The sequence below is a fragment of the Sinocyclocheilus rhinocerous genome, unplaced genomic scaffold (assembly GCF_001515625.1).
Source record: "Sinocyclocheilus rhinocerous isolate Xijiao unplaced genomic scaffold, SAMN03320098_v1.1 scaffold1632, whole genome shotgun sequence".
NCBI classification, from domain to species: Eukaryota; Metazoa; Chordata; class Actinopteri; order Cypriniformes; family Cyprinidae; genus Sinocyclocheilus; species Sinocyclocheilus rhinocerous.
In genome coordinates this window covers 337,473-351,257 of record NW_015670978.1, presented here as the reverse complement: position 1 = coordinate 351,257, position 13,785 = coordinate 337,473, and the positions used below count along the sequence as shown (strand labels likewise).

Below are 13,785 nucleotides of genomic sequence, written 5' to 3'. Positions count from 1 at the left end.
TTTATTTTATTTGTGTTACTTATTTATTTGATTTGGGGCTTGTTTTAAAATTTCAATTTAGTTTTGTTATTTACATTTACATTATATTTACATTTTGTCATTTAGCAGACGCTTTTATCAAAATTATAGATTTTTCTTTTATGCCAAAAATCATTAGGATATTAAGTAAAGATCATGCTCCATGAAGATATTTTGTAAATTTCCTACCGTAAATATATCAAAACTTAATTTTTGATTAGTAATATGCATTGCTAAGAACTTCATTCGGACAACTTTAAAGATGATTTTCTCAATATTCTGATTTTTTTTGCACACTCAGATTCCAGATTTTCAAATAGTTGAATCAAATAGAAATTAGTGTCCTTCTAACTGTGACTATATCTATCTGCTAATGTTATAATGCACGCTAGCATATCGATGATCTCACGCCTCAGACGATGAGAGCTCACCTGCAGCAGCTGATTGAGTCGAGCGCAGCAGCTGGTGATGGAGTCGACAGCAGACAGATCTTTAACGCTGCCGTGGCCTCCGTATTTAAACTTCAGCATCACTGCAGGACAAACATGAGCAATACAGTCAAATCAACCTGCATGACAGGCGACGTCTCTGATGTCCACTACACAATGACCGTGTTCCAATCCTAGTCAGCTGCCTATCTAGACACCAATTAGGGGAATATGCCTATGATGCCCGAAAGATGTTATCGAAGTAGGCAGTTCATCAGGATTTGATACACAGTGCTGCAATGTCTTAAAGTGTTAAAACAATTTCAGACCCAAATATTAGTATAAAAACAAGCTTCAATGAAACTAAAAGCTTAATTATATACACACAGCATATCTTTATCCTCCTGGGACCCAGGCATAGACTTCTGTCCTCTGCAGAGGACATTATATTTTAGTGAATTTCTCTGGATGTCCTGTTCGGAGCACATTCGTGGCTTTTTCGGAGGTTTGATTATAATCACTCCCTCTCCTTGGTCTTTAAATATGACTGATATTGACAGAATGATCAGATTTAGCACTCTCAGGGAAATTTGATAGTGTTTTGTAATTATCATTTAAATCTGACTAATAAAACAGAGAGTTCCGGTGCTTGATTCTGATTGGTTGAGCCGCGTTCGAAGCTGTTGTAAATTACTCTACAAACATACACCTTTGTTTACTTCTGTGTGTTGCTCGGCAACCACTTTGTTGCAACCACAACTGTTTCTGAGGAACTACATTGTTTGGTGGAAGAATACTGTTTTTATTCATATCATTACACTTTAGTTGCTCTGTTTTATTCTGTGAATCCTTACTACGTATATGGAATAACCGTTTTATAAAAGCAATAAGCCCCGTGAAACCGTGGTTTACAGTGAATTTATAACAGTTCCGCTTCGCGTCGTACCTAACAACACCCCATAGCTGTTATAAATTCACTGTAAACCACGGCTTCTTGCTTTATTATGTGCTCATATTAACTGAGAATATTTATACTTCACATCATAACAAATTAAAAAAACGTTCATCCATTAAAACAACTCAGTATATGATAATGTTCATGATAATAAACATGAATCAGTTAAACTGACACTCATAACAGTTACATCCAACCATAAACACTTGACCAACGGACAGCAAAATACACCGTCATTACACAAATAAGTTTAATATTTAATAAAAACACAATGACATCGCGTCCGAAATCACTCATAATGAGATTAACTGACATTATGACCGTCGATATTAAGGCAGCAAGGTTTCACTTTCCCTCGTTATTTACCGTTGAGTTCATAACGGTCGTTTTTAACGGACATATTCAACCCAGTTTGAAAGAAGATTAGATATATGCTCACCTAATGCTCATGTGAGAATATCTGAACCTGTAAATGAGAGGTTTAGTGTAGATTAATCGCGTTTAGACGAACATCTCTGATTGACTGACGTGTGGAAACGTTCATCGCTTCCGGATGAATTCAAATTTTGCGCGTTCAGCGCGACAATTCATTGGTCGACGCAGCCGAGATGCGTCATGACGTTTGCCGAAGCCCCGCCCACCGTCATATAATCTGGATTACGTAATCAGACTCCAAAAATTAAGTACTTGTAATTAGATTAAATTACATTTTTAAATACTTGTAATCAGACTACAGTTACTTTTTATGGATTACATGATCACATATTATTTACACAATTATTTAAATTTATTGATTCTACCTGATTAATTGAAATTTTCCTTTCTAAAATAGCCTACCGCTTATATACACTCAGAAAGTCTTCCAGTTTTGTGGAAAAAAGCATTTGAGCACTGGATTTACAAAAATCATTTCAGATTTAAGAAGTTAAATACATACATTTTTATTTGAATTATCACTCAGTAGGTTATTTAACCATGTATTTCTAAGTCTTTAGAAGGCTTTTGTCTTTCAAACACATTAAAATGCACAAATTCACAAACTTTGTTGTCATCTGAACCTCTTTCACCTATTTACTTGAAGTACCCCTGAGATTTTAAAATAAATATTTTAATAGGAAGTATCACATTTGCATGTTCACGGTTCTCTGACGTTGGTTATGGTCACATGTTAAACAAATAAAATATTTAAAAATTTAGATTGTAATTACATTTGTATGATTTAAAAAAATTACTGTTTTTTAAATTGTATAATTTATTTTATTTTAATTTATTTATTTATTTGTTTATTTTGCATATGTTTACCCTTGAGTGTGTGTGTGTGTGTGTGAGTGAGTGAGTGAGTGAGTGAGTGAGTGAGTGTGTGTGTGTGTGTGAGAGAGTGTGTGTGTGTGTGTGTGTGTGTGTGTGTGTGTGTGTGTGTGTGTAGTTCTGGTTAAAAAATTAAAAATAAATAAATCTCTGTTAAGTTATATAATCTAGAAATGATGTATTATGAAATATATACAATGCAAATATGAATTGTAATACTATCCTCAAAAGCTCACTGTTAAACTGGAAATTAGTGTAAATTTTTTTTTAAATTTTAATGTTAATATTATAATATATTATTATTAAACTATCAAGACAGTCTTTGTAAACAATAAAACTGAATACATTTTTTTTTACAATTTTGTGTAAAACGATTACACAAAAATGAACTAGTCTATAATTAGTCTTTTTAAAGTATACTTTATAAATAACTATTTTTCACTTCCACGTTATTGGTCATAAATGTAAGATGAAGTCAAGCACATTGCATTATGGGATGCAGTATTCAGTGCTGTTCAGTGTACATACTGTACTACATACTGCAGAAACTGTAAGAGAAGCGTGTTAATATTACAAAAACACAATGTGAGACAACATGATGAAAGATCACTGCAAGTCAAGTCAATTTTATTTGAATAGTTCTTGTCACCATACATGTTGTTTCAAAGAAAAATTAATTAAACGATCATTTCAGGGGAAAGTTCAGGACTTTAATACAATAAAGACTGCTTCAGCTTTCTTCTTATAGGCTCTATGGAAGCCTGTTTCTGCTACAGGAAAAAACAATAATTAAAAAACGTATTTGCAACTTTTTTTTCATGCAGTTTTAAGAAGGAAGTCATAATTGCAAGATAAAAAGTCAAAATTCTGAGACAAAAACTCAATTCTGAGGAAAAAAAGTCAGAATCACAGTTACCTTTTTTTTAAATTCTATGGCAGAAACAAGCTTCCATAAATCTCAGTATCAGAAGCAGAGCTCCGAACAGAAGTGTTTTAGACGTGTCTCACCATCCAGGCGGCAGACAGACAGTGAAGCGCTTCTATCTATATACTACATAAGTTACATTACCACACTCTGACGAGCCGCAGAGAACAACATTTCTCTCATTGAGTCTCACTGGCTTGTGAAGATCCGGTTTCCCTGGTGATGCCTGTGAGCACCATGGCAACAGCCTCCCCGAGCTGTGATGGAGAGAGACATGGGAAATTACAGAGACATAAGAGAGAAAATAGAATTGATCCGAGTTCCCAGACAAGACGATATCACCAGCAATCACGGGTCATTACAGCAATCACGACACAATGCTCTAAGCCTAAGATTAAGATTAAGAAATCAGCTTGCCCGATAAATTAATCACATATTTCTTCATCAGATTTGGAGAAATGTAGCATTGCATCACTTGCTCAGTAATGGCTCCTCTGCAGTAAATGGGTGCCGTCAGAATGACATTTACATTTAATCATTTAGCAGACGCTTTTATCCAAAGCGACTTACAAATGAGAACAATAGAAGCAATCAGACCAAAGAGAGAACAACAACAGTATACAAGTGCCATGACAAGTCTCAGTGAGTCTAGCACAGTACACGTAGGGTGTTGTTGTTGTTTTTTAAATAATAGAATGAAACAGAACAGAATAGAATAGGTAAGTGCTAGTATTAGTTAGTCAGGTGCTGGCGAAAAAGATGTGTCTTTAGATGTTTTTTGAACATGGCTAAAGACTCAGCTGTTCGAATTGAGATCGGGAGGTCATGCCACCAGCCAGGCACAGTCCAAAGGTCCGTGAGAGTGATTTTGTGCCTCTTTGGGATGGCACCGCAAGGCGCCGTTCACTTACAGAACGCAAGCTTCTGGAGGGCGCATAAGTTTGAACTAGCTAGTTTAGGTATATTGGTGCAGCGCCAGTGGTGGTCTTGTAGGCAAGCATCAGTACCTTGAATTTGATGCGAGCAGCTACTGGTAGCCAGTGTAACCTGATGAGGAGAGGAGTAATGTGAGCTTTCTTCAGCTCACTGAAGACCACATTACAATAGTCCAGTCTGGAGAGAACAAGAGCTTGGACAAGAAGTTGTGTGGCTTGCTCTGACAGGAAGGGTCTAATCTTCCTAATGTTGTATAAGGCAAATATGCAGGACCAGGCCGTTGTAAGCAATGTGGTCGGTGAAGCTTAACTGATCATCGATCACAACTCCTAGGTTTCTGGCTGTCCTGGAAGGAGTTATGGTTGATGAACCCAGCTGTATAGAGCAGCTGTGATGAAACGATGGGTTTGCTGGAACCACAAGCAGTTCTGTCTTAGTAAGGTTGAGTTGAAGGTGATGGTCCTTCATCCAACTAGAAATGTCTGTCAGACAGGCTGCAATGCGAGCAGCTACCGTCGGATCATAACTGTGTCAAAAGCAGCAGACAGATCCAGCAAGATGAGTACTGAGGATTTGGAAGCTGCTCTTGCCAGTCTCAGGGCTTCAGTAACCGAGAGCAGGGCAGTCTCAGTTGAGTGGCCGCTTTTGAAGCCAGATTGGTTGCTGTCCAGGAGGTTGTTCTGTGCAAGAAACATAGAGAGTTGGTTGAACACAACTCGCTCAAGTGTCTTTGCAATGAATGGAACAAGGGATACCGGTCTGTAGTTTTTGGATTTAGAGAGGGTTTTTACCCGAGCCTGCTTAAATGCTGTGGGAAATGTACCAGTGTGAAGAGAGGTGTTGATAATGTGAGTAAGCGAAGGTATGACTGAAGAAGAAATGGCCTGAAGGAGGTGAGTGGGGATAGGATCAAGTGGACGAGTAGTAGGATGATTGGAAAGTATACGTTTGGAAACGTCCGTCTCCGAGAGTGGGGAGAAGGAAGAGAGAGTGTATTTGTCGTTGTGAAGTTATCATCAGTTTGTGGTGTTTGGTGAGACACTGATGCAATGCTGCATTTCTCCAAATCTGATGAAGAAACAAACTCATCCTAATCTCGGATAGCACAAGCATTATATAACATCAGAAGACTTGAATATAGTGCATGAGTCATATAGTCTACTATTATGATGCTGCAGAAAGAAAATGCCATGGAAACATCCTCATCATTCTGCACAGTGCAATGCATCATACTATGAACTTGAATGCATTACACATCCTACACACTGTACAGTTTCTATTAAAGCAAGGTTTTTTTTTTCTCAGTTGTTCTCTTTAAGCTCACGTAGATGTGGTCGTTCACGTTCTCCCAGGATCAGATGGAGCAGGCGAGCAGACATGACCTCAGGGGTCACCGCACCAGCAGGACGACAAATGAGGACATCTGGAGCTAAAACTACAGAACAGCTTCATAGAGACGTCACACTAGATTTTACACTTGCTGAAGAACATCAACAGCAAACCTCACCACGATATTCTGGCTGGCTGTCAAGACACAAATAACTTTGTATTTGCCCTGAATAAACAAGACTTAAAAAACATCAAAGCAAGAGTTATTTACTGTAAAGAAAAATACTTTTATATACATCTTATGTATTCAGTCACATGATCTTCAGAAGTCATTCTAATATGCTGATTTGCTGCTCGAGAAACATTTCTGATTATTATCAATGTTGAAAACAGTTGTGCTGCAAAATATTTTTGTGGAAACTGTGATACACTACCATTCAAAGCTTTTGGGTAAATTATATTTATAAAAGAAAAGAAAAAGAACGTCATCAAGGATGCATTAAATTGATAAAAAATGACTGTTAGTAAAAACATTTATATATTTAAGAAACAAAGCAGAGTCAATGATTATATCAAGGCCAAAGCAAAATGTAGTTCTGAAAAAAAAAAAAAAAGCATCAGACTGCAGCAGTTTGTCACAGCGAGCCGAATAACGCTGTATTAGAGCAACACCTTGTGGTGAAACAACCACAGAAACAGTTTAGCTATTAAAAACAATGAGTAAAGATGAGTATCGTGTTCTCTTAAAATGTTTATTATCGTTAGATTCATGTTGGGACAATGAATACGAGTAATAGTTCATCTTTTCCAGTGTACACCAGATCATCACACATACAAACAGAAGATGATATGAACACAAATTAGCAAGTGTTTGTCTGTGAACATCTCAAAGCAAGGATCATTCGCTCACACAATCAGTCGCTGTAATCACGTATTAGGGTCCAAAAGCGTCACCCGCAACACTCGGCTCTTCACACTGTGATATTTTCAGTCACAAGTGCTGTTGGTCTCTTGATATTCTTACTGAAAAGGAACTAGATTGTGTTCAGAAGATCCGAGGAGTCAAAGCTTACAGTCACACGATTCGCTTTAAAGAGGTCACTTTTCTTTTTCGTCTCTCTACACTCGGAGAACAAGGACAGATTAGGCTCTAAGAGAACCAAAAATTCAGTTAAAATGATCATTCTGTCATCATTTACTCACCTTCACGTCATTCCAAACCGGTGTGAAACACGAAAGGAGACGTTTAGCAAAATGTTCCCGCTGTAAAAGCATCATTAAGCACTTTTACGTTTCCATTTGTGATCCACAGAGGAAATTAAATGGTTCGCAATGACATGAGTGCAAGTGACAGAATGTGCATTTTCGCATGAATTATTCCATTAATAGGAACAGTTCACGCAATTAGGATGAGTTTGTTTCTTCATCAGATTTGTAGAAATGTAGCATTGCATCACTTGCTCAGCAATGGATGCTCTGCAGTGAATGGGTGACGTCAGAATGAGAGTCTGATAAAAACATCACAATAATCCACACGTGCTTGATCCGTGCAGATTTCTCTCCTGATTCAGACCAGAACACTTTTTCACTGGAGGAAGAGTTATTATGGATTATGAACTCTAAGGTATTTTAGTTAAAAACGTCTTAATGCTGGATTTGTTTCAGCTTTTGTCTTCTCCAGATGTTAACTGATGGACTGGAGTGCTGTGGATTACTTGTGGATTATTGTGATGTTTTTATCAGCTGTTTGGACTCTCATTCTGACGGCACCCATTCACATCCATTGGTGATGCAATGCTACATTTCTCCAAATCTGATGAAGAAACAAACTCATCCTGATCTCGAATTGCCTGAGGGTGAGCACATTTTCGGCTAATTAATTTCTGCATTATTTACTCCTTTAAATCCGCGCTTTCATGAGATTGAGCATTTCCTCCCAGCTCTGTAAATATAATCACTTTCAGTCAATGGCACCAGATTCACTAAACGCTACTGTGTGTTTGATTGTATAATCTGTTAGTAAAAAAATACAGTTTTACAAAAATGAAAGACAAGAGAGAAAGCAAAAGGCAAAACAAGTGTCTCTTGGTAATTGGCAGAGCAGCGCAGGTTTGGTCCGTAGCATGAAAATACGGGAAAATTCATGATGTTCTCCAACTTATACGTGGTCCTGATTGGTACGTCATTGGAACACATTTGGCCTCGTTGCTTTGATTCCACAGCGACGCGAAACGCAGACAATGACGAGCATTTCATTCTCTATTTTACAATTCCTGCGGCAGATCTTCCGAGCGTCTTCTGGGAAAAAAAAGACAACGATGAAGTGCGACGCCACTGGAATCCAATCCTGCTAAAACATCGGAGTCTGTAGGCGTCCAAAACGGGCTCATCATTAGTAAATCTCTATCAATACTAGTCTCTGGCGGGTTGGTTTAAGTGTGTTAAGCCGTCTGGCTCTTGTCAGTTCAGTGGCGTTTCGTCGATTGGCTCTCTAAAGGTGTGTGTGTGTGTGTGTGTGTGTATACATGAGTCCGGTCCATTAGCAGCATTTCTTCTTGCGTTTGCTGCTCTTACTCAGTTTGACGACTTCGCTCTGCTGCTGCTGTTTGGCCACAGACTCTTTCCGGACCTTCAGGACGAGCTCAGTGATGCAGTTGAACATCTGATGCACAGACAGACACAATAACACATCAGCGAGACCGTCTAAATCAATAAAAACAAAACACAATGCATTCCTGAACATTAGATGTTTGCTTCAAATTACATGACAAAGGGCACATACTGTACACTTTTGTAGTATACAGTGTTATTTTAGTATCACTGAGATACTATTATAGTTTATTAATATTTTTAATTTATTTGTTTTTCAACTTTCCATTTTAGTTGTAATTTTTGTTAAAGGTTTATTAATTTTGTTATGTTTTTGCCATTTTCATATATTTAAAAAATGTTTTTAATAGTTTTTATTATTATTTTTTTTATAAATTTTTCATTTATTTATTCATTTTTAACATTTAGTTTTAAGTTTTAGTTTTACTATTACACTTGTATTAATATTTTGAATTAATTTAGATTTTTCTACTTTCCGTTTTAATTTTAGTTAAAGTTTTATTAATTTTGTTATGCGTCTATAGTTTTTATTAATTTCTAGCTTTTTTAATACATTTTTTAGTTTTATTAGGTTTTAGCTTTACTTGTTTTAATACATCAAGTGAAACTTTTAAATGTGTCTATATAGTTTTTATGAATTTTTAGTTTTAGAGAAAGGAAAAAATGAAATCGCATCATATGACCCCTTTAATGTCTTATAAAAAATGTATATATATATATATATATACATATATAAAGTTTTAGCTTTACTTATTTTAGTACCTCAAGTGAAACTAAATGAAAATGATAAATGTTGCCTTGGCAACATGCTAAAATATCCCTTAGTAGAAAAACATGTGACTGATTATTTGTCTATATTGCATTTTATTTCAGTTAACATTTATTTAATATCATGTGACAATTTTAGTTAACTATAATAACCTGGAAGTACATTATTTCTTTTAAGTCCACTGGATAACAACACTGACCTGAACCGATCTGAATAATAACTCTATTGTCTTCTGTAGAGCTGCTTTATTGCTGAAAGTGAATTAGTTCTGTAACTGACTGATTTGACAACATTAACACTGTTATTTTCCGTGTTGGTTACCGTGAAGCTGCTATGAAACGATCTGTACTTTATAAAGCGCTATAGAAATAAATGTGACTTACCGCATCGAATCAATCCACATGTAGATCAAACATTTTCAGTCTAGTGTCACATCAAACTCTTTTATTGCTGCTTTTCATGATCTGACTCCATTAATGGCTTTATTTTCTGTAACCTGATGATGGTGTTTAATCTAACCGTGTTTGAAAAGCTTGACTTACGTCCTCGACGTTGACGTTCTCTTTGGCGCTGGTCTCAAACAGTCGGATGCCCATCTGCTCAGCAAACTTCTGCGCGTCATTGGTCTCCACCACTTTAGAGGCGGGATCGTCATTCTTATTACCCACTGACCCCAGAGCAGAGGAAACGAGCGTTAAAACCAATCATAACACGCTGAAAACTGAATCTGATCAAATACCAGCAAAAATGTCAAGTTCATATTTGTAAGTCAATTGTTATTCGCTTTGGATAAAAGCGTCTGCAAAATGACTAAATGTACATTTCATCCACAAAATATTAAAAATTAAAGATAAAGAAAATTATGCATATTATTAGGACCATTGTTTTTTTTTTTGTATTGTGTAAATAAGTCAATTAAAGACATTTTCCTTCAAAAATCTCATTACTGCAATGCTAGACAAAACATTTCAATATAAAAATATGCAAAATAATATAGCCTAATAATATTAAATGTCCAACATTTTCATTAAGGGCAGCTGAAATTAATTTTACTGTTTTTAAACAAAAAGGCCATTTAAATGAATATATAAAATGGATTAAAAACACATTTGGAATGCACTTTTTATGAGTACGCATTCATTGAGAATATTAATACTTGTAAAAAAATAAAATAAAATAAAAAAAATTATATATATACTGTATATATTCTATATATCACACAAATATACAATTAACCTAAAATCTTGATAGTGGTAAAAATATTTTTACTCATTTATCAACTGCTGCAATTTAACTTCTTCGCATGTAACTTTGTGGAAGCTTCATTCGAAACTGTAACTTTCACACGTTTCTTTGAGAGATTCATTGAAAAAAGCAACAATGTATTTACCTAATATTCGACAGCACAACCACATCAGCGCTCTGAAGCTTTACCAACACAAAAATAAAACCGCAATAAAAGTCCTGAGACAGACACACTGATGGACACGAGGACAGGTTTGTTCATTTGTTTATAATTCAGCATCATTCCAGCTCCCAGAGCTAGAGTCACTGCGAGAAATAAGTGAAACACAGACAAATAATAATATATTTATTAGTTTACCTGCATGTCATGTGACCAACATCACAGAACTTTATAAAAAATATTTTTTTAATTATTGAAATATTTAACTTAAAATCTCAGGGGGACTTCAAGTAAATATTTTAGCTCAAAAGGGTTTGGCTGAAAAATAAAAGGCTGGGAATCTGATTTAACCCTCTGGGCCTCTTCGTTTAGGGGTCACACTTGGCTCCTTCGCGGTCAAAAGTGACCGAAGCCTCAAAAAGTAACTTTTTGTTTTCAGGAAAATCAATGTAATATATTTTTGTTCAATAATATTTTTTTATTCTTATTTATAATTTTGAGGGAATTTTATGATACTATGCAATATCTATACAATTTTAATGAGCTATTTGTTCCATTAGAATTAAAAAAAAAATGTAAAAAAAAATTTAATTTCTGTATTTTTTTGTATTTTTATAAATGCAATATTTCACATTAAAATAGAGTGAAGGCATTTAAAATCCATTTTTTGAAGTGAGAATTGTGCCATGATTGTGCCGTAATGTTGCGTAACCTCCTGTATAGCTCCAGTATCAATATATACAGAAGCTTTTGGATACCCGTTGTTTTTTAGACATCATTTCTTTATTTAATCAGGTTTTGCATTTAGATTTATATTTAGACATTCTAAAATATTTTTTTGTGTGTTCATATTGCTAAAGCGACAAAAGTCACCAAGTGTCATCTCATTCTGATGAAGCTACGATTAAAAAAAAAGAAGTCAAAATATAACATTTTTCGGTCAAAAATGACCGAAGAGGCCCAGAGGGTTAAGAGATTAAACAACTAGATCCACACATTCAGCAGGACTGGAACGCCTGGCATCCACTGAACTCCACATATTCTGTTTATTACGTTTTAGATAATCTCATCATGCTCTCATTGACCAATAAGAATGTATTTTAACACATTTAACCATCTTTAAATCCACAGATTTGTCTTTAAATCAACACTTAAAATGCAAAAAGTCCACCTGGACTCCAACATGTGCAGTGTTTGGAATAAAAGACAAGTAATCAATTCTAAATGAGACTAGATCTGCACATCTTCTGAAGGAAAGGGTGACCCGTGACTCTTTCACTTCCTGCGACTGACATCGCTGACAGGAAGTGGTTGTCTGAGGTGACTTTTCTCAAGGCACACATCATCAGGATTTGAGAATCACTGGTGTTCTTCATGTTTCGACGGCGTCAGCGGGTTTGAAGCGCGAGCTCTTTCTCACGAGCCGTAACAGAGGCTGTTTCTGAGCTGAAATTCACTTATTCTAATAGAAGACCATCTCACTGCGCTCCACATACCAGCAAACTCCTTCAACAGCAGTTCACTCCTGCTGGAGCTCAGCGCTTTATATATAACAAATATAATAATTATAACAATGTAGAAAATAAATATAAAGGGTGAGAGAGCCAAACACCAAAACGAAGCTAAATAAAAATATAAATAAATTAATTAAAAAATTAAAGATTCATTTGAAGATATTTCAGGAACATGTCATATTATAATATGCATAATAAAGCAATAAGCCCCGTGAAGCCGTGGTTTACAGTGAATTTACAGTTGTGGTTCCAACAAAGTGGTTGCCGAGCAACACACAGAAGTAAACAAAGGTGTATGTTACTTTGTAGAGTAATTTAGAACAGCTTCGAACGTGGCTCAGCCAATCAGAATCAAGGACCGGAACTCTCCGCTTTATAATATTAAATTAAATGTATAATGTAAAATTTTATTAAAAATGTATAAAATTGTGAATTTTAAATGTGCTTTAAAAAATTATTACAGCTTTGCTGTGCTTATTTGTAAGGTTGCAGAATTTGGCTAAAATATTGTAATTATTATATATTAATATAGCTACAAAATAATAGTAATAATAATATAGAAAATGCATATAACCAGTCAACAAGTCTCTTGTCCAGTGCTAAGCTAAATAAAAATAAAAACTAATTTACTTAACAACAGAGCCCAAACTATTAAATAAAAACAATAGCTTTTTTGCAATTCATTGTCAGATATAGTTAACACTTAAACAACTCAAAACATTTATTGTGTGATTTTTCTGACAACACTGACAGAATTTAACAGCCGAGACTTATTTTTATTAAAAAGAAATTATTTAAATGTATTAATAGAATCAATCAAATTAAAAATAAACTAATAATAAACTAATTTTACTCATGCATTAAGTGAAAAAGCATAGACTAAAAGATTGAGATCATCATGCATCAGTAAAATCAATATTGTCTTCCACAAAAGCATGGATTTGAAACAATAGGCTAATTAATTATTTAATAACTACTCTAAAACCACACTAAGGCACTTCAAAGCTTGATAGGATTTAATGCTCCAGTTTGCTCTCTAAACACATGAACTCGTGTCTTGGAAAGCATGAAGAGTCACGTCACACACCCCTCGCAGTAAACCGAAACTGAATGTATGAAGTGTCTAAAGGAAGGAGGTTTCTGAAAGAGGAAACAAGACGCTTCAGAACCGGCTGCGGCTCAGTCTGTGTGAGTTCACATCATTCAGACATCACCACTGCAGCACACCTCACCTTTAAGATGGATTTGCTCAAAGGTAATTCTAAGAATCAGAGACACGGTTCACAGCTAAAATCCCAGCAAATCCCAGAGCCCTGTTCATCAGAACAACCAGTTCAAAACTGCCACGAAGCACACGGCAGCCATATGCAGCTCTACTGAGAACCTAATAAACAAAGAGACCGAGAGAGCTGCTATTGACCAACCCGGCACTCTTAACTAGCGTAGAGAAGACAAACCGGTTTGGAGAAAAAAACAAAAAATTTTATTGTGATTTTTGAGATAAAAATCATTATAATATAATTTGCCGTATAATAAATTTATTATATATATTATATAATTATTAGACTATTTCTAAAAAAATACTAAA

The 13,785-nt window shown here is 35.4% G+C and overlaps 1 protein-coding gene across 1 annotated transcript in view; it reads right to left on the bottom strand.

The window, feature by feature from the left end:
* Positions 1-7,702: 7,702 nt before the first annotated feature.
* Positions 7,703-13,785, bottom strand: part of LOC107734410 (ras-related protein Rab-35-like) — a 7,599-nt gene continuing 1,516 nt past the window's right edge. Inside the window, exons 3-5 of the mRNA XM_016546361.1 lie at positions 10,669-10,706; positions 9,821-9,945; positions 7,703-8,561 (exon numbers count right to left, since the gene is read on the bottom strand). Of these exons, the coding sequence (XP_016401847.1) occupies positions 8,439-8,561; positions 9,821-9,945; positions 10,669-10,706 (286 nt within the window). The 3' untranslated portion in view covers positions 7,703-8,438. The remainder of the gene's footprint in view (positions 8,562-9,820; positions 9,946-10,668; positions 10,707-13,785) is intronic.